The sequence below is a fragment of the Nanorana parkeri genome, unplaced genomic scaffold (assembly GCF_000935625.1).
Source record: "Nanorana parkeri isolate BGI_ZX_2015 unplaced genomic scaffold, ASM93562v1 scaffold110, whole genome shotgun sequence".
Classification (NCBI taxonomy): Eukaryota; Metazoa; Chordata; class Amphibia; order Anura; family Dicroglossidae; genus Nanorana; species Nanorana parkeri.
Window position 1 is genome coordinate 2,244,890 of NW_017306378.1, and position 22,010 is coordinate 2,266,899.

At 39.3% G+C, this 22,010-nt stretch overlaps 1 protein-coding gene across 4 annotated transcripts in view; it reads left to right on the top strand.

Moving 5' to 3' along the window:
- Positions 1-20,501, top strand: part of DPP6 (dipeptidyl peptidase like 6) — a 1,045,284-nt gene extending 1,024,783 nt beyond the window's left edge. For 3 of the 4 annotated variants that reach the window (XM_018553126.1, XM_018553123.1, XM_018553125.1), the window contains exons 21-26: positions 562-616; positions 11,049-11,151; positions 12,593-12,651; positions 14,157-14,229; positions 14,365-14,438; positions 19,855-20,501. In XM_018553126.1, the coding sequence (XP_018408628.1) occupies positions 562-616; positions 11,049-11,151; positions 12,593-12,651; positions 14,157-14,229; positions 14,365-14,438; positions 19,855-19,998 (508 nt within the window). In that variant the 3' untranslated portion in view covers positions 19,999-20,501. Of the gene's footprint in view, positions 1-561; positions 617-11,048; positions 11,152-12,592; positions 12,652-14,156; positions 14,234-14,364; positions 14,439-19,854 lie in introns of all 4 variants that reach the window. The other variant, XM_018553124.1, reaches the window with a different exon arrangement.
- The last annotated feature ends 1,509 nt before the right edge of the window (positions 20,502-22,010 follow it).

Consider the following 22,010-nt stretch of genomic DNA (forward strand, 5'->3'; position numbering starts at 1 on the left):
GCCGAGCCGAGGCATATGCGTTCGGCTCGACTGAGCCGCTCGGCCAAGTTCGGGAGCTGTACGGGCTATAGTGAATAGCCCGTACAGCAGCCCTTTGGTTCTACTGAACCGAAGGGGTCCTGGGGCTGAAGCTAGCTGAAGGATCGGCCGGAGCTACGGCTAGATCCTTTGGCTGCTTCGTGAATAGACCCCATATGTGTTGCAGCGCATTGCAACATTTTGCAGGAGCAAGTAAGAAAAATGAATTGTTAGGGTTTACTTACATTTTAAATCTAATCTGGTATGCATTCATACTAGATTAGATATGCGTGTTGTGTTTTTGAGGAACCCATTTCAAGTGATTTTAATGCTAAAATACTTTCAACTTGTATATCACCTATAACTAGAGAGCTTATTTCTCCATCTAAAACCCCCAGAAAATGGAGCGTATATCCTAGGCTCATAATACCTACACCAGAACCCACTTTATTCTAATAAAATATAAATAGATGAATATGTCATAACAGTTATGTATCAATGTGTTCCTTTCTTAACAAAACTCCTGATTTCTTTCTCTTCCAGTACAATATTAAAAGAACAATACATAGACAAGACGCGGGTTGGTGTATTTGGAAAGGTAATTTAAAATGTGTTATCATTTATAAGTGATGGAATAAACAACATGTCTCAGGTTGATGCTTAGATAAACTATAATGAAGTAAAAAAACAACACTGATGGTCTGCGGTTGATTTACTAGAGGCAAATAGGCTGTTCATTTTACAAAGTAATTTGCACTTTGCAGGGGAAGTTTCCCTTAGCTTAGTGAATGAGGTGAAACTTCACTTTGTAAAGAATACCCAATCATGTGCAAGGAACATTTAAAAAAAAATCATTTTCTTCTTGAACATTATTGGGTGATAGAAGTCAACAGAGCTTCCCCTCATTCACTAAACTAATGTCAAATTGCCTTGTTAAATGAACAGCCTATTTGCCTTTAGTAAATCAACCCCTCTGCATTAGAATTCTGTGAACAATAAAAACAATCTGTTTTCCTCGCCTTCAGCAAACCCATTCTTGCAATCCTCATGCTGTTACTTCCTTGTTTTTCTTTTAAAATCTTTTTGTTTTAAAACCTTCTTAAAAGATATCATACCTACGCAATACCAAAGTTTAGGCTCCCTCATGCATTAGGGTTGCTTTACTAAAGGTGAATAGGCTGTTCACTTTGCAAGCACATTGTCCTTAGTTTAGTAAAGGAGGTAAAGCTCTTGAGGGCTTCCATCATCCAATCATGTGCAAGTATAAATGCTATTTTTTTTCCATGCTTGTGATTGGGTATTCTTTGCAAACTGAATTTTCTCCACATTCACTACGCTAAGTGAAAATTCCCCTGTAAAGTGAACAGCCTATTGGTCTTTTGTAAATCAACCCCGCGGAATCCAATCTGTATGACCATTAGCAGCAGGCAGGTGATCCAACATAGAGCTTAAAAGGGATTGTTTTGACAGGACATGTGTGTAAAGGTGCCCAATACACCTGCCGATTATCGTACGATAATGGCGGGTGATCCCCCGATCGTACAATAATCGGCAGGTGTATGGAAGGCGTGCAACCGTTTCTACTGTACGGTCGCACGTATTTTGTCTCCCGAGCAAGCTTGAAAACCCGCCGAGAATCATACAATTTTCGCCGGATCAGTGGCGTTCTCGGGAGACAAATGCCGCACGGGTCGGTGTGCGCAAGCGCACACTGCCCGCTCAGCATTGGAATCATTGGAAGCCCTCCCCTCAGCCGGGATGGCTTGGGATGATCGTAAGTACGATCTGCCTGTCCAAGATGGGCAGATCATATGAGCTTTTAATTACCTTACAACCATTGCAGGATGAAAGTTGTGCAATGGTTGTAAGGTGTATGGGCACCTTTACTGAGAGAAAGGTGTTTATATTTTCATTAATTGATAGGAAAAAGGCAGTTCTAATCTGTCCTATCAATCTAATAATGAACCTATCAGACCATGGGAAGTTGAGATTTTTGTGTTGATAATTTTGAAGCAAAAAGGAAATTCAGTGCAGTTACCTATGGCAGGCATCAAATAAAAAAAAAAAACACTTCAGATTTTTTGTTACATATTAATATTGGATGTCCTTTGTCTAATTGTTTTTCACTGAAAGGTGTCCCACTTTTCTCTCCTAGACAGATGGGAGATATAGAAATTTGTTTGGCAAATATCCTGCATTCTATTCAAACATGGCAGCTGTGCAGAAAATAATTCACGTGTGATGCTCTCTGTGGTAACTTTGTTTTATTTTGAAATAGGATTTCCAAACAAAAAGGAAAATTCAAACTTTTCTAAGGATCATGCCTGTCATACTCCATGCATTTTTTCGGGTGAATACAGCCCTATCATAAAATTACAAACTGCCATAGAGATTAGCCCCAACTCATCAAGGTTGAAGTAACACTTTTGTTTATACAATCTTTAGCCTCCATTCACATGTAGCATTTGCTTTTCCTGTGTGATTTTCCGTGCGGAAGACCACATGACATGAAAACGCTAAAATCTTTACAACTGCATGGATTCCGCTAATTTGTGGCTACTACTATAGCCACAAATGTGTGTAATCCACCCCTGAAATTGCACTTGGACTATTTTGCGGGATGCATGGTTTTGTACCACGCGGTCCCCGCAATGGTCTGAACAATGCACATTAAAATGCATTGTTTTTTATGTTTAGAGCGATTCCATGCGTATATTCGCAGGGCCAAATACGCGCAGAAAACCGCTCATATGGGAGTGGAGCCTTACAGAGCTATTAACTTTGTGAACATCTGGCTTTTACATTTGTGCCACATTAGGACCACTAGATGGAGCTAAGGAGATTATGAGTGTTCCAGATGTGGGCAGAGTGAATGGCTTTGTGAATGTTTTATAAATACACCCATAAAAAAAACTGTCTCCTGGTCCCACTCCCACACAACAGTTATACTTACCTAACCTTGATCAGCTTCATGACTAGCACTGTAAGGTATGGCTCCAAATGGAAGTACAACCAGGAACATTAGTAAGGATCATAGATAAGTAGGAGTTTCAGTTTTCCTAGGAATTTCCTTTATAAGGTAGCACTAACACAGCAGTACTTTTAGGGAACACCAGACACTAATAGGGTTATTTACAAAATGGTGAAGAGTTTGGAGAAGGCAGGAGAAGTGAACAATCTAGGACAACATAGCTGAACTGGAAAGTGAGCTGAATTGGAGAATTTTTCCACATCAGCTACTTTGGCTTAGATTGTTCACTTCTCCTGTCTTCTCCAAACTCTTCACCCTTTTGTGATTAACCCTGTCAGTCCTGCCTGGGATCATCCCATGTATTGTATATTTCCAAGTGACTCACTATGTGAAATATAATAAGTGTATGTTTGATAATCCCGATGAGATTTGCATAATAGTAACATAATCAAAATTCAGTCTTTTATGGACAGATCATTTGGGAGATTGATCATTTGAGTATTGATGAGTTACACAACTCGGCATCCTGTTGAAATAAATCTGTGGCTGCTGCAAAGGGAACACAAAAGAAGTTATTACATGGGGGAGACTGTCCATACAAATACCAAATAAATCCTATAAAAAATAATCCACTTTCAATATGCTGTGATGTATTATAAAACACAGTTATCTATTGATGAGTGCATTCATTTTCCGGGTATGTTTCCACCAATATGACTTGAATTATTTGTGTTGTAATGCTGTAACGCTTCTTATTAAATCTAATTCATAATTAGAGTAAGCACTTGATTACCATGCAGTCTACGTGCTCCCGGAATAATTCGTTTGAAGATAAAACAGGTTATTTTGTCCGACCCGTAATTGGCAGACACTCATTTACAATTTCAGCCGAATCCTCAGAATCAGATTATGTTTAATGATGTAAATCTACAATTATAGTCACCTTTCTCTTGTTCGCCACTCGGAGGCTGACTTGTTAAATATTCATAGTTTTTAGGTTTGGAAGAGCGCATAGTTAGAACTAATTCAACTTTTATTGACAGGAGGTTTTAGCGGGTATTATAACAAGATTTTGCTCTTATTGTACACAAAACATTGCAGAGATTTATTTTGTTATTTCAGATTAGGCAGAATCTGCTTTGTGATTTTTTAATGCCTGGGCATGTCTTCCATTTCAATTTTAGGGCATGTCATCAAGTTTCATTTTAGTATGCGTACCTGTGTTTTCCATACAACAGAAAATGTAGTACAGCAATATATTATTTTTATTATAGAACTAAACAGTGTTTACTAAGCCTTCAGGAGCTGGGGCATTTTTCAGAGGGGCAAAGTGGGGTGACCATAATACTAAATTAAAGGAAGAGATATGTTGACATTTATGAATACTCATTAGATTAAAGTGGCTTTCCCCAAATTGCTAAAAAAAAAACAAGAAAACAAGAGAAATAAAATGGCCTCTAACCTGAAGAGTATGAGATGGTTTTAAAGTTAAACTTCGGGCACTGAAGAATTGTAAAGAACTAATGAGATCTAACAGTCATTGGGGGACATTTATCAATTTTGTCGCATCCTTGGTGCCTTTTAAATTGTCACATCCCTGATTTCTGGTGCATATAGCAACAGATTTATTATCCTAGTTTATGTTTTATTCCTAAATGTCTTCATAAGGCGAACTGCCTCCAAATTGTCTCTAAATTGTCACAAACCTGCAAGGAATCTCCTGGAGGACAGCTGAATAGGCCTAAAGTACTTAGCTGGCTTGAGGGGATGAAGCTAAATTATCTTTGCCATACTTTAAGAAGTGCTGAGGAGGACTTCTAGAATGTACAACAGTTTGGAGGTCTTTTAATTTCACAAATGCTGGATTTACTGACTGCCCAGTTGAGATATTATGCAAAATGTTGCAAAATGTGAACAGTGAGTCACAAACATGAGTATGGTGCAAGAACATTTTAAAAAAGACACATAACAGAGATAAAACTTTTAGATAGCATGACATTTTGTTTTTTGTGAACATTTTTTTTTGTTGCAAACACATTCATAAATTCCCATTTTGCATAACTGCTGACTATGCAAATCGCCTTCAGCTTGGTGCTATAACCATCTGTATCTCTGCTGCCTCCCTTCTTGGTGACCAATCTCTGCTACTAAGAGGGTTATTCACAAAGCTAGCCAAAGGATCAGCCGCACCTCCGGCTGATCCTTCGGCTAGCTTCGGCCGCCGAACCAACGGGCTGCTGTACGGACTATTCACTATAGCCTGTATAGCTCCCAAAGGTGGCCGAGCGGCTCAGCCGAGCTTAAGGCACAGATCAGTGTCCCGAGGTTATCCGGGGACGCTTAACTGTCATTAAACAATGACAACTGGGGGGAGCCGGCCCCGTTATTATTCATTGGCCGGGACCTTCTAGAAGACTCTAGCAGGTCCCGGCCAATAGGAAACAGTTGGGCGGAACTAGCTGTCACTGCTAGCTCCGCCCAATTGTTTTTTTTTCTTTTTTAAATAAATCTTTATTTATGTTTTAAAATTTATCATTTATTTACATTTTTTTTTTTAAAGTTCTATTTTTTCCAGCTTTTTTCACTGATTTTCTATTCTGCTCGGTACCACGGAGGTACCAAGCAGAATTGCCCGGCGGCATTCGGCTGTTTACTCATTGCCGTTAGGCCCCTATGAGAATAGGCCGAATTGCAGCAAGTAGGCTGCCAGAGGTTTGGCTTTGCCGATCCAGATGTTGGATCGGTTGAGTCGAACCTGTTCTTCACTTCGGCTCAGTCGAACATGCTGAACTGAGCATGTTCGGCTGAACTGAAGCCAGCCGATGTACAGCTGATTTCAGCCGATGTACGGCTGAAATCAGCTGTACAAGCTTGAAGTGAATAGCCGAACAGCATTCGGCTCACTTCACTTCGGGTGGGTTACTTACTTGGCTGCCTTCAGAAGCTTTGTGAATAACCCTCTAAGTCTATATGTACTGTGAGACCTGTCACATGACCAGCCCCTTCTGTTACTGTAACGCAAACCTGAGCAGCTATTTCATAGCAGCAATATGCATTGTTAGCATTGATGGCATCAATGCAGATGCAGCCATAAATAAAGGCAGAAGGTCAGTAATGAAGCATTAAAAAAGGTGGTAAAGAAAATATATATTTTTTAAAGTTTCTACAGGTTATGTAATAGTGGGGGATGTGAAGCATCCAGGGGGTATTTTTACTCTGGGGTCCATTCACTAAGTTGCCATAAGCAGCCTAGTGAATGACCGACCTGAAGTGAAGTGAGCCGAACACCATTCGGCTATAAACTTAAGGCTGGTACGGCTGATTTCAGCCGTATATTGGCTGAAATCAGCCATAAATCGGCTTGCTTCGCATGGCTTTGGGTCGCCCGAACATGCTCAGCATGTTCGGCTGACCCGAAGTGCAGAAGGAGTTCGACTCAGCCAATCCAACATCTGGATCGGCTGAGCCGAACCTCCGGCAGGCTACTCACTGCTGTTCGGCCTATTCTTATAGATGCCGAACAGCAGTGAGTGAATAGCCGATTGCTGCTGAGCGGCATTCGGCTCGGCTGTTCTGCTCGCTCCCTCAGAGGGACCGAGCAGAACAGAAAAATAGTTTTTAAAGTTTTTGAAAAGTAAATAGAAAACGATTGTGCGGAGCTAGCAATGACAGCTAGCTCCGCCCAACAGTTTTCTATTGTCCGGCGGTTCTGCTGCCGTAAAAAAAAAACGAAAAAAATAACGGAGCCGTGTCAGAATAGAAAAAAAATTATAATAATTTTTGCCCATTGGAATGCATTGCTAGATTCCTATTGGCTATTTCAATTTGCAAATAGTAAACTAGCATTGTACTCGCCCTTTGCTGATGGACCAGATGGAGAACTGCAGCAGAGGGCGGGTACAATGCTAGTTTACTATTGGCTATTGCAAATTGAAATAGCCAATAGGAGCCTAGCAATGCATTCCAATGGGCACATTTTTTAAATTTGTTTTCTATTCTGACACGGCTCCATGTCAGAAAAAAAAAAAAAAAAAAGAAACAGCAGTGTTTCTCTCCAGGGAGGCCGGGAGTGGGAGACTCCCTGAGCACCCGGGAGTGTTTGCTGTTTGGAGATCAGTGTCCCTGGTTAGCAGGTAACCAGGGACGCTGATCTCTCTGCAAGTGGCCGGAGACAGCCGTAAGATCACGGCTGGCTCCGCCCAGCTGTCAGAAGCAGGATCGGCCGAGCCGAGCAGTATGCGTTCGGCTCGACTGAGCTGCTCGGCCATGTTTCGGAGCTGTACAGGCTATATTGAATAGCCCGTACAGCACCCCTTAGGTTCTACTGAACCGAAGGGGTCCTGGGGCCGAAGCTAGCCGAAGGATCGGCCGAAGCTACGGCTAGATCCTTCGGCAGCTTCTTGAATAGACCCCTCTGTGTCTGTAGTTCTGCTTTAGGTCACTTTTTGGAAGTTGTGTCTATAAGTCTTTTTATAAAGCAGTGAACGTGACTTCACCAAATATTCTCTGGAGGAAAATCTTTCAGGTTCATGTGTTTTAAATTACATGAGTGATTCTCCACAAGAGAATGTTTGGTGAAAGTCACATTCACTACTTTATAATTAGATATCTGTTCCCACCCTCCTTGGAATGCTGGATGTTCCGACTTTCCATTGTTTTCCCTCCTCCAACAGATGGAATGGTACCCATTTGTTGTTGATATTTTAGAGATAAAGGAAACTGTTGGTGATTAAAGCCTAAATCCAAATCATTTGTGTATGGGAGGAAGGTTTAGGACGTATACAGTATCAGGTTTTAGTTTCTATTTTTCCCCATTTGGGAGATTTTTCTTTACTTCCTGCTGATCTGGCTGTCAGACACAACAGGGGTGAGGGAAAATCTCACTATTTCCAGTGCTTTTGATAGATAGAGAGGCAGATGTCCCCTCACTTCCTGACCAGGTGATGGGTATCATACAGAACAGGAAGGGGCAGAAATTTCTTCTATAAGGACAAAGACATCATATAATATCTGACACAAAAATTTAATTAGAAAGACCTAGTTAGCATTTTAAACTTAACAGAGGTTCTAAACCTTACCCTTTATATCCAAAACAATAAAAATTGGCTGCAGTTGGGCTTCAAAACCCCAGCATCTGCCAATAACTGAAGTTTCATTATGAGAGTAGACTTGCCCTTTAACTGAAATTGTTACTTGCTAATACCAGTGCTTCTTGTTCATATAAACAATATTACATTGTAATACAAGGCAGATAATGTAACGTGGACAGGTCAGTGGTCTATAAATATATGCATCATATTCCCAGACTCTAGTTATCCGAGTTCAAATATAATCATGTTACTGTAAAATATTACAAAGAATGTGTGTGTTCTCATCAATACTTAAATAAATAACAGTATCTTACCACCCTGTTTTTAGGCATACCATGCCCAACCCAAGAGGTATATTAAAAGTATAGAAACACAGCATATCAGTGCTGCACAATATATACTCACTGTCCATTTTATTAAGTACACCTGTTCAACTGCTCGTTAACGCAAATATCTAATCAGCCAATCACATGGCAGCAACTCATAAGCACGCACACCTGGTCAGTGTATTGTTGCATGATGAGTCAATAAAAGACGTTTTTCTACTTTGGAGTGCCGGTGTCCATAACTCTTTATACTTTATAACACACACACACACGGACCACGGGGAACAAAAGTAGCCCCCCTCCAGAAGGAAAGACAGTGCCAGCACGAATTCAGGGATGATTTGAGGATCTTCAGCTTCGTGATACACAAATAAGATACATATTTGTTAATAGCTAAGTCCTAATTTTAATGTCACTTTAATAGGAGCAGAGAAAAATCAATTGTCTGGCTCTGCTAGACAGGGCTGTGCTATTTTGAAAGAGCTGTGTAAATCTCAGGACTGGATTGACAGAAATACAAATTGTGTCTTTTGAGGACAGGCTGCTGCATCATGGCCCCTGCCTCTCAGGGAGGCATATGGTTGTCCATTGCCAGCATAGGAAAATTGGATTGTAAAGAATTATTTTAATGTCCATCTAGCATATGGCCAGCTTTAGACTGTTTGGCACATGGGAACAAAACAATGAAAACAGCAGTTCTATTTTAAATTACAGAAAGCGAGTGCATTATATTGGAATTTACGGGCTTGATACCTTGTCAGAGCTGGAGAGCTCAGTGAACAATTCGTTGTCATTATGAATTGTTGAGAGCACTTATAGTGTAATAAACATGAAATTATTGATACTACAAATCCAATCTGTTTTAATAATCTGTTGGAAATAGATGTGAAAAGAATTTTAGCATACTGAGTCATAAAATAAATGAACAGAAGGAGATTAGTGAGAGTAGTATCTTGAACAATGGAGATGAAAGTGGTAATTGTAGGTTGTTTATTTAGCACTATACAAGGGATATTAGCAAAAGGTGTAGATGAGATAGGTACATAATGACACTTAGAATGTATGAATAACCTTCCCTGGGCAATATGCCTGTATTCTTATACCTGGATTTATGGAAAGGTAGCTCAACATGGGGAGATGGGGGCTAATTTTGAGGGTTTTCTTTTGACCATCAGAAAACTGATTGGCTACAATAAAAATGTGATGGCACAAAAAAAGTTCTCAGGGTGGGTGAATAATTAGAATTCAGTCATCGGGGTTTTGGTTGGCTGTGATGCAATTGTGAGGCCTTGTTCATCTGCTTCCTACAAGATTTAAGTACATTGATTAATTAAGTCATCTTCCATTGTTCTATCTGAACTGAAATCTGTTTGGAAACTATCGAATATTTCACATCATTACTCCCAGACAGTTCTGACCTCCTAGGGGGCAATAACAAGCGACTTGCAAAACCTCAAGTGAACAGCTCTGTTCTGAGTAGAAGAATAAAGAGTAAAGTGGTACAGGTCCACTACTGTTATTATTAGTTGAGTATTTGGGTCCCACTGTGTCAACTGACTGACATCGAAAACATTGGGAGGAGATAACGGATCATCTACAGCCACCCTTAGCCACTGCCATCCTTGCCCCTAATGTGTGTCTTCTCCATTGAGTGCTTTCTTACCATTATGTGGCCAGTATACCGTGTTTGTCCTATCTAAAAGGTATAGCTCCAAGTGTTGGGTTTAAGAAGGAGCCTTTGAAAATTGATGCATTTGATGTGTAGAGTTGGGAGCTCCTTGAACTTAAAGAACGAAAAATGATCAATCCTCTTTACATTTTATATTGTATTAAAGGCTCATTCCACCCAAAGCTGATACTTCAGCTTCTTGTAATGCTCCATACAAAAAGAACTCAGACTAGAGAGAAGGGGGAAGTAGTAAGAACCAATTAGGTGTGCTGCATTCATACTATATGCGCTAAAAAGGTATATGATGAAAGAAGAGAACAGATGACCTCCTTTTCGTGCCAATGCTTTTTCATTATCCAATCACAGGCTGGGAGCAGGGAGGTGACCATGCTATTTTGCTTAACTGCAGCAGAGAAGAAGCAGGTCACCTGGCTCTACTGTCTGGCCGAGTTGTGTGCATCTCTATTTGTATTTTAGCCACAAATCTAGATGTTTGCCTGCAGTTTAGCTTGATTACCCAGTCCTCACACCTGCTGTGGTAAATACAGGGGAGTTTCTCTGTACATTTACTTTTGTATTACGGAAAAAGCTCTAGGAGAAGGAAGTGGATACACACAAGAAAACCAGTGGAGAGTGAGACTCCAACCTGACACAAGAAGCCAGGAGATGACTCAGTCCACCATATGTCACCTATAAATGTATTTTTACAATGGACCGACCCTTAAAAACCTCTTATTTGAATATAATATGCTTATTTGGATCCAGATATTCAGCAACCTACCAACTGTCTGTTTAAGATAACTGAGAACAGCATCCCAGAAATGTGATTCTTGCTTTCCCAGCATCAAAAATACCATTTCTTCTTTTGTTGAGAGCAAAGTTTTTGTTTGTATGTGAAGGACAGACTTACTGGTCTTACTATTATTCGAAAAATATCTTATTTATAAATGTTAACCTCTCTTTGTAACACTTAGGCATATGGAGGATACTTGAGCTCCCGTCTGATCACTTTAACAGCAGATGACCTTTTCACATGTGGAGCTTCACTCTCTCCAATAACGGATTTTAAACTCTACGGTGAGTGTGTAATAAATACAGAGAACACAGAATCTGAGCTTGGTAACATCCTATTATTTACCTTAAGGGGTCATTGACACTATGGGATCTATTCACTAAGCTGCCGAAGGATCTAGCCATAGCTTCGGCTGATCCTTTGGCTAGCTTCGGCCCCAGGACCTCTTCCGTTCAGTAGAACCGAAGAGCTGCTGTACGTACGGGCTATTCACTATAGACCATACAGCTCCCGAAGTCGGCCGAGCGGCTCAGTTGAGCCGAAGGCATATGCTTCGGCTCGACTGAGCCGAGGTGAAATCCGAAGCTGGCCGAACGGCCGGCCAACAGCCTGCTACTGACTGCTGGGCAGAGCCAGCCGTCATCTCACGGCTGGCTTTGGCCACTTGCACCGACAGATCAGTGTCCCTGGTTACCAGGTAACCTGGAACGCTGATCTCCAGACAGCCCAACTCTCCCGGGCGCTCTGGGAGTCTCCCGCTATTAGACAGTGGCTCCCGGCCGTCCGGGAGAGAAACACTTTCTCCCAGACTGAACCTTTCCATGCTCTGTTTTTTTTTTCTTCTGACATCGGAGCCGTTGGCTGCCGTCACGCTAATAAAAAATAAAAATCACCATAGGAATGCATGGCTAGATTCCTATTGGCTATTTCAATTTGCAATAGCCAAAAGCAAACTAGCTATTGCACCCGCCCACTGCTGCTGTCAATCAGCAGAGGGACCTGAAGTTCTCCATCAGGTCCCCCTCGATTCTTCCTCCACCATCCTTCTCCGGCATTATTCCAGCCAGGTGTTGTACACAGCTTGCATGCAATTGTTTCCCATTCTCCCAATCTTATATCTATAGGTGACCAAATTATATTGCACTGGCATTGAGATTCACATACAAAGATAATTAAACAAAATCATCTGACTACAGATTTGGATGATTTCATTGATCCTTCCTAATCCAATCTATCGCACATGCTGCATTATTTGTTGCAGTATGTTGGCATCCCATTCTTAATGAATGCCAGTGCATACTAATGTGAGATGTAACACACATGCAATAACACACGGCAACAGAACGCAGATGTGTAAAGCACATTAGTAGCTTACAGTGCAGCACAACATAAAATTAAATGGACATACAGGAGCAGTCAACAAGGGCAAAACTGGTGCTGGACTTTCTTCTTAGAAAGTCCAGCATACACTGCAGAAAGGGTATCATAGGAGCACCCTGCAAATAATAAAAATATATTCAGACTATTCATTTTTTAAAATTTTCAATATAATTTTGTGAGGCAAAATATTTCACAAACTATTATAGTATCCTTTAATTTTCTGTTTGGATTTTATGTTAACACTGTAGTAATGTGCTTGCCTTATCTGCGACTGCATTGTAAAGGTATGATTGTAGTATACTATCATTATTAATCCCATAAATTATTACACACTATATTTTCCAGCTTCTGCCTTTTCTGAGAGATACCTGGGGTTACATACTATGGATAATGGCGCATATGAGGTACGTCTTCTTTTTTTATTATTATTTGCAATCTGAAGATATATGTGCTGCTATGAAGGAATTTAAAATATTTATCACAGGTGTTGCTGCAGCTTACACTCAGAAGAAGCACGACCTGATATTATGAACAAAAAATGTACATATTATAGCTTACCAGTTCTTATTTGTGGTGGTTGAATTATTTGTGGTAGTTGAATTAGTTAATTTCAAGGACTCTGTGAGCTCACCGCTCCGGTTCTATCTCCGGCTGCAGTTAATACATACGCTGGGCGCAGGCTGCAATGTGCTCCCTGCCCTGCAAGTCAATCTCCAAAAAATTCGCCGCACGAAGACCAATGTAAGTGCAATCCAAAATTTTATTGAAGTAAATCCAAAAAACTAAATCCAAAATGAAATCCAAAATATGTTATGCAACATTTGCACCACCATGAGTCTCTCCCACACCAACGCCGTTCACGTGTTTCACCACCTGGGCTTAATCATAGAGGCCCTTTACTTCAATAAAATTTTGGATTGCACTTACGTTGGTCTTCGTGCGGATGATTTTTTGAAGATTGAGTTGAATTAGTTGGTTGAAGTACATTCTCTGCAAGTGCAGAAAAATACCTGTAAATCCTGTCAGAAATCCTGTGCCCTTGTAGCTCGGAATGAGCTTTGGCTTCTGGTTTACCATGAGTTTGACCCAAACCTGAGTTGTTCGAGGTTCAGCAGCGGGTGAACTAAAAGGTCAGATTTGGCCAGTTTGCCCACCCCCAACCTCTGGCTGCTTCACCCGGAAGTAGTTTGTTTAGTGGCGGTAATACCACCTCCACTAAATGAATGACTTCCTGTCCACCTGTTTGTTTCACATTGTAAACAAGCTGACAGGGATCTCGGGTGACGCCATTGAACAAACTTTGCGCTCATTACTACCTGTAACTTCAAGTGCACTGAGCTGAAATCTCAAACAGTGTCATCAGCTTTCCCAACTACCCTCTGTGGACAACATAACACATCCACATATGGTATAGAGATGAGAAGTGGAGATGTTTGTAGTTCAAATAAAGAGAGCATCCATGGGTGACGGTGTTGCTCCTCCATAGATAATTATAGTACAGTGAGTTTTGTCACCCTAGGACAGGCAGTGTGTTACTGGCAGTATCAGCAGGTAAAATGAAAGGAAGAAAATTGAATGCAGCCACAACATCTAACGACTGGCAAGCTGCAATGTATTACGTTTTTGAGCTTGAGTTTAAAACGCTTTAATTAAAACCCTATCAAATGGCATAATTGGTTACAGCTCAAATGCTCTGATATTTCTGAGCAATAAAATAAAAGCAGGATTTTTGCATGCAGCTACCCAGCTAAAATAGGATGCTATTCAATTTGTCTGAAATCTATATCCTTTGTTCCATTCAAATCAGAGGGCCTGTGTGATTTTCTGTTGTAGCTTATCAGTCATTTCTGTAAAGCCAATTTTCTCTTCTTTTACTGAAGATAGTCTCTTTTAATCTGTATTTCCACAGTTGGCCAAAATAACCGTTCGTGAGTCCTTATCGAATAAAGCTAAATTTTTGATTATCCATGCCACTGCAGATGGTAAGTAATGCTTTATTAATCCTTAATCTATTCCATAATGATAAGAAGCTATTATACAGATGCTCCTCGCTGAGCAGTTAGAAAATGTGCTTTAATTAATTTGTCCCCTTTCCTGATACTAATCTTATTTTACAGAAAAAATCCACTTCCAACACACTGCGGAACTTATAACGAATTTAGTGAAAGCCAAAGCCAATTATTCCTTACTGGTGAGTGTCTTCCTTCCTTTCCGAGCTGTTTATAGAGCCTATTTCCTGGCCAATTCCACTGACATGAGCAGACATGCCCTGTGCTGCTGAATGATCAGGTTTTCTGGTAGAAGGAAAATAAAGGGTTTCTTTTCAGTAAATATACAGCCCGAGTTATTATTGCAACAATTCCCTAAAGGGAAGTATTTTACTTGCTTGCTTTTTCACATTTTGGTTATTGCATTTACAGATTTGTAAAGGATGAATACATTAAGTATTTACATATTCCTAACAAGCAGCAAAAGTTGAAACTTAAAAAAACATTCACTAACTTCTGTAGCTGTAGGCACTGTGTAGAAATTCATCTTCAAAATTCAAAACAGAGGCACTGAAATTTTAGCTACCCTGCCTTTATTTTCTCTGGTAGCAGGGACGTGGACTTGGCAGCAGAAGCTGGAAACTGAAATAAAGAAGCCTTCAGAGATTCTGTTGTGATTGTTGAGGATTCATTTCTTCCAGTACCTGCAGCTACAAAAAGTCTTTAAGGATTACTAAGATCAATTCAGTTCTTCTTACAAAGATTATGTTGCTTCCAGTTAGATCAGACCTGAGCCAAAGACTTTGTACTGGAGCAAATGAAGCAATCATTGTACAATTCTACTAATGGGGGAGCAGATCTTGCATATGTAGTAGCCAAATATAGCTGTACATGCAGCTCTACAGATGTACATACTGTATATATTTACAAATATATCCCCAACATTTTTTAAGCCATTGTAATGCTCCAACACGTATTCAAGGAAAACTAAACTATGAGCCTGTGGTGGTGCTCTACTTTCAGCCTAGCATGTGTTTCTTAAGGGCCATGTCAGGCCTTATCCTTATTTTGCTTATTTTGCAGCGTTTCGTAACTCAGTCGCTCAGCATTAAAAAGTTGCTTCTTCCTGACAAATCACCAGCAACTACAGTGAGTAAATCACTAGGTAGAAATTGCTTTTAATTGCTGACATGAGCGATTTGTAGCAGCAAAGAATCTGACACGGCCCTTAAAAATACCAAGTGCTGGGCTCCTTCCAGCTTTTCTCGGCCACAACACAATGGTGTGGTCTGCGGATGTCCCTTTACTTTTACCAAACTCAAAACCACTTACAGAATTCACTGCATCAGTCTTATAATAGGATGTAAACTCTGCTATTGATGAAATCATTAATATCATTTATATCACTCAAGCCTTTGGTTGGCATTTCCACTTTATAGCTTTAACCTTTATTATACAACAATTTTAATTGGATAATGATCCTCTTAAACTCAAAGTGAGCTGATAAATAAGAAAATGTCATTTTTAATGTGTGTCGGATGTAGTCAATTAGCACCATACACACTGTCTTCAGATACTAAGCGCACTCGTTTCTTAGACTGTTATGTGATGGACTGGATGTTTAGAGAAGATGTGTGAGAAAGGTGCCTACATTTGTCTGTACTTTTTTATGGTTTACGGCTTACATATTAACCTACAGGGAAGAACACCAATATTAGTTAATGATACCAAGCCAAAAATATGGCACATACAGTTGCACTATATAGAGGCAAAACAGTAATTCTATAAATTGGTATTTGTAAGCACAAGAGCAATAGAACATGTATATCAACATATTAACATGTATTGCACTAGCATGTAGAGATAGACATGTCCTAACATCTTGACTCCTAACCCATTTTGGGCAGGAAATTCTTTAACCATATATCTATCCATAGACTAATTACATGATATGAGTAACCAAATGCCCCTGAGATCATGTAAATACACCTAGGGGCTGATTTACTAAATGAGAAGAGGCTGTTTGTGGAACAAAGTGAATGATGGTAAATAAAGGTGTACCTTTACTTACATTGAATACTCAAGCATGTGTGTGAGGGAGATTAAGGCCAGATTCACATCTGTACATTGCCGTAATGTGCAGTAAAATGCACTCATTAACGCAATGCATGATAGATGTGCACATTAACATAGACTTCCAAACTCACTACAATGCACCGATGTGATCCATTTCTGCTGCACTGCATTGGAAAAAAATGTGTATGCATTTTTATCCTAATCATATGCAATAGAAACAAAGTAAACAGCTTCTACTCAGTAAATCAACCCCACTATATGCAGTAAATCCTCACTTCACTGCGAATCAGCTCTCACGAAACAGTTTAAATCATGAACTAGAGATCATTGGGCATTGCTAGGAACCTATTACTTGGTCCCTAATCAGGAAACTGTATGATAAGGGACACAGCAAAAGTGTTTGTAGCATCTCAGGAGACTTTGTGGCTTTCTGTAAAGACATCAAATATGTGCCTAACAGAATATGGTACAAATAAGGCTGACTCTATTAGCAAAGGATTTCCAGTAAGTATTGCCATTTTTTCCTCCACACCTGCAAACCCAGATAGCTAACATAGACATTTTTTTCAAACATCTACATCAGATTTTTCACGGGAATTATGTGAGTTTTTCATTCACACATTCTTCAAAAAATATATAAAAGATGAATGTAGAAGGAAGAGGGTGTATGCAAATGGCTTCAGTTACAGACAACAACAGTAATGGTTTTGGGCCAGTTTATTTTAGTTGCCCTTTTTAATATTTATATGTTTTACAAATGAGCATTTAATGCATGACTGATGATAATTAAAGGACTCCTAGAGAAGTATGAATTAACTAAAGAGACAGCTCAGCAGATGTTGCCTACTTGGAGGCTCCATTTGTGTTTCCACTCTGATTCATTCAGTTCTGTGTACATTTTAGCTTGAACTATTGAGTACCTTTTGGCCTAATATCCGCACCTTGAGTGTTAACTAAGGTCATGACCCTAGTGGTAGACCTATTATATGCTCCCAGGGTATCTCCACTGTGGGATATCTAGACAAACTCTCATTAAGGAAAGAGTCAGCTCAAATTCTGACTGACAATGCTGGAATCGACACGTAGATTGGAATATCTGGGTCTCATCTAGACACAACCCAGGCCAAAGTTTTTCTTCCTAAAAAAAAACCTGCCAACTCTGTTTCCAGACTCGGACCGTACAATCCAAAAAACATCTAACTCTGCATTAATGCAGGGGGTTGAAGGTAGCCCCCTTCAAAGCAGTACCATTTGTCCAGTTTGACGCCAGACCCCATCAACACAACATTCTGTCATTGTGGGACAAATTTGTTCTGTCTCTGGACAATCTGACTCACCTGATACTGAAGACCAGATTGTCTCTGGCTTGGTGATTTAGGAATACAACTCTGGAGTCTGGGAAATTTTTCCTCACTCTCTCTTGGATAATCCACACGATGATCCCAGTCCAAATGGCTGGGGAAGGGTTCTGCTGAGGACACCAGGGGAATCCTATCTTCCAATCAACATTCTTTAGCTTTCATCAATGTGGCTATCCCTACAACATTGCATACCCCTTCTTTGGGGTCATCTGATCAGAATTCAGTCAGACAAGGCCAGAGCTGTAGCATACCTCAACCATCAGGGAGGAACCACAATTTGGCTTTGACAAAAGAGAAATAAAGTATTCTAGTCTTGGCAGAGCTCGAAGTTCCTGTCTTGTCCACTGTTCACATACAAGGCATGATCAATTGGCAGGCAGACTACTTCATCCGGCAGTGACTGGACCCAGAGAAATGGTTCTTACACCTGGACCTGTGTCGCAGGTAGATTCAGCAACAAACTGGACAGGTTTGTCTCCAAGTGCAGAGATCCTCTGCCAGAAGCAGTGGATTCTCTGGGGCCTCTGTTTACTCTATCTCAAGGATTGAGATGGAGGGAAGTCCAGTGATTCTCATAGTATCCAACTGACCCAGGCGATTTCCCATGTAGTTCCTCCTGTACAACCTCTGGGATTTTAATTTAGCTCTATTGTCTTTTCAAAAACAGCCTTTTGAACCTATCAAAGATATTCCCCTATCCATTCTTACTTACAAGATTGCTTTCCTTGTTGCCATCACATGCAAGCATGTGTCTGAGCTAGCAGCATTTTATGGTAAATAACTCTTTTTAGTCTTACACAAGGACAAAATGGTCCTGAGGCCTAGAGCTTCATTTCTTCCCAAGGTGATTTCAATATTTTTTGAGGTGGGGTTATACTTGGCTGGCCAATTGCTTTTTTGTTTGTGTCCAAATCTTCTAGGAAGTAGAAAAAAATGCAAAAAAAAAAGAACCCATTCGTTGGCAGAAAGAACACTATATATACACACACACACACACACACGTCTGCCTAAACAAAAACCAAAACTATTTATGCCTTAAACTAATAAGTGAGGAAGATAATTAACTGGGGTGACACCTGGTTCCTCACTGCTCACTTCTACTGAGAAGAATTTTTGTATGGGTATAGGTTTCCCCATGGAGGATCTGCCTACTTTAAATGTCTTTTAGATGATATTTATTTCAGTCCTGATCATGATAAATAAGGAATATATATATATATAATACATTTTATTTAAAACTTTTAAGTATAATATCACCTAAATTGCATTTAAAAAAAACATTTTTGTTCATTTGTCAGTGTATAAGAAAAAACATGAACAGGAAATGTATTAAAACATTGTATCTAATACATATATGTCCTTAAACAATGTAAAAATTATTTAAGTTGGCAAATATAGTTATTAAGTTATTGTGGAGTTAGCCGTTGCATATACTGTAGACATTGCAAAATTTGTTCAAGGTATATAGACACTAGAACATCCCTTGCACATGATTGGGTATTTAAAGTGAACGCATGTTCACATTATTTACTATCAATCACTTTGCTAAGTAAACAGCCTTTACTTCCTTAGTAAGTCAACCCCATTTCTTACATTAACTTGACTGATTCCATGTGTATATGACCAAATGTTTGTGGACACATGACCAACACCTATTGCTTGTTGGACATTCCATAAAAAATAATTGACATTAGTATTAAGTTGCCTCCATCCCCCTTGTGGCTATAACAGCTTCCTCTTTTCTCTTCATAAAATGTTAGGGTTTGTTTGTGAGAAAGTGTGGCTGTTTAACAAAAAGAGCATTTGTACGGTCAGATACTGATTTTGAATGAGAGAACTGGGCTCACAATTGGCCTTCCATAGAGTTAAATGCTCTGTGCAGGTCACTGAAATTCCTTCACATTAAACTCATCACACCTTGTTTTTATGGAACAAACTTTGTGCACAGGGACACAGTCTTGTAAAAGCTTCTCAGAAATGTTGACATAAGTTTGGAAGCCCACAATTGTCTAAAAATGTCTTTGTATGCTAATATTTATCTCAATGTACATAGCATTGCTGTGCTTCGTTCTGTGCACCTTGTTTTGGAATGGGATGTCCAACACGCTCATATAGGGGAGATTGTCATGTGTCCACAAACTTTAAGAGTATATTTCCACTTTAATTATGTTTTTCCTTACAGATATACCCAGATGAGAACCACTATATGAAGACCCCATTGATGGAACAGCACTTGCACAAGTCCATTGTGAATTTCTTTGAAGAATGCTTCAGAGTTCAAGACAAGCCTCCTGTAGTAGTCATAGAGGAAGAGGAGGAGGATTAACTTTTGTTCGTGCCAAGCACAAACCATTTCTTACAGAACAATATGCAACTAAATAGTTTTCCTTGGAAAATTACAAAATGTTATGTTTAGCATGTGTTTAACGGAACAGTGCCCTCAATGGCTATCCAGACCCCAAAGTTTCCTATGTGGAAGGACATGAAGCATGGTGAACTAAGCCTAACCTGCTGACTGAAAACACTGCTTTTTGTTACTAATGGGAATCTGTGGTACTTCAAAACACAACGGGGCAGAAAAGAAAAAACACCAACCAGTGAAGAAGCTAGACCTTCAGCGGAACTCCAAAAGGACTTAGACTAGACAACCTGTTAACGTTCATGACATCGGTAGCATTTGACCCATTCTTATTATCACACTAAATTTACATTGCATTTGAGTCTGAAGAAACTAATACTATTAGTTCAAAAGGGATTATAGCACAATTATTTTATTAATACTAATTTACAGTTTGCTTGCTCACATGATGAAATAAAAAAAATAGAAATGGCAACTGTCATCATAAACAAAGACGATGTATTAATGTTGCTAAAATCATGAGGTAATTATCTCATCTTTTTTTATCTTGTTTCTACTGCCTTTGTTGTGATTACTTTATAACCCATACCTTTTATTTACAAAGTGCTTCAGAGTATGAAAGATGTGTACAATTATTTACAATGTCTTGGACTGTGTTTCCCGTTAGCTATTTTTCATGAAGACCTGATCGGTAATTGTTGGTTTGGTAACTTCCTGTCTGGGGAGGAATCATGACTTTGTCAATTCCCAGAGGATTGTACATATTTGGGAGTCTTTTTAAAGGAATATATATTTTTAACTAATAGCCCATGCAATGCATTGGCATCAATGCTAATAGATCAGTTTTCAAATAAGAAAATGAAAGTCTATCTAAAGCCTATTTTTTGTTGGATAGACTGGACAACAGTCAAACCTCTGACAGGCTTTTATTATGTATGTTTCCATACTGGGGAGATTTATTCTCTCTGTAAATCCTGGTAACCAATGACACCGGGAATGAAAGTGAGAGTGAAAGTGAGAGAAAATCTGACATTCTGAGTTGTCACATAGACAGGAATAGAGGGGGAGTCGTCCAAAGCGGGCACTTGTTCTAGTGACAACTGTCTAAGAGAGTATTTTCCTTACTTTGAAAAGAACTCCACTTACTTATTTTTGTGTCTCATGAAAGAAAGTAAAGGAAAATCTCCGCAGTAAGGCAAAGCAAAGAAAAAAAGATGCAAGAAAAAAAAGGGTATGAACTATTGACTACTCTATCCTAAAACAACAAAAACATTTTGTCTTTAGATTTACTTTAATACATACTCTTGAATTTTGAGCATTTTGACCAAGATCACCAACTGGTGACACAGGAATCTGTGACTGTTAGTAAGTGTGCTTTCAATTGAAATGTAAATTTCCCCAACAATCACTTTTCACTCTTCTTGCAAGTATAAGAAATATAAACAAATACATGAATTGGATTTTTGCCATTGTTTCTCAATTACCAAAAGCCAATTACTTTAGATATTAGTCTGTAATGTTATTTGCTACCAGTAATAAACCATAATTCTAGTCATGTACATGAAAAATATATTACTCTCCGCTCTCTTTTTCTCATTTAACACTGATACAAACCAATGACAACATCCCAAACAGTTATAAAACTCAAAGCATACTACTACAAAGTGGTTGATATATTGATTGAAAGGAATACCTTGACATATTTGCTAAGGTGCTGCATTGTTTCAGTGATGGAAGTCTGCTATTAGAAATACACAGCGTTAACCAGTCTGGCTAGGAAAATAAAGGGGGGTGAAACAAAGGTGAAATGAAATACAAGCTGAAACAATATAATATAATTTTATATCATATATGGTACATCAAAATCTAGAACTTTAGAACTTTTTTTCATACCATAGATGCTTTTCAGTTTCTTAAAATAACAGCAAATGTCAGTAAATACTGTGTAGAAAGAAAATTATTGACATGCTTTTTTATAA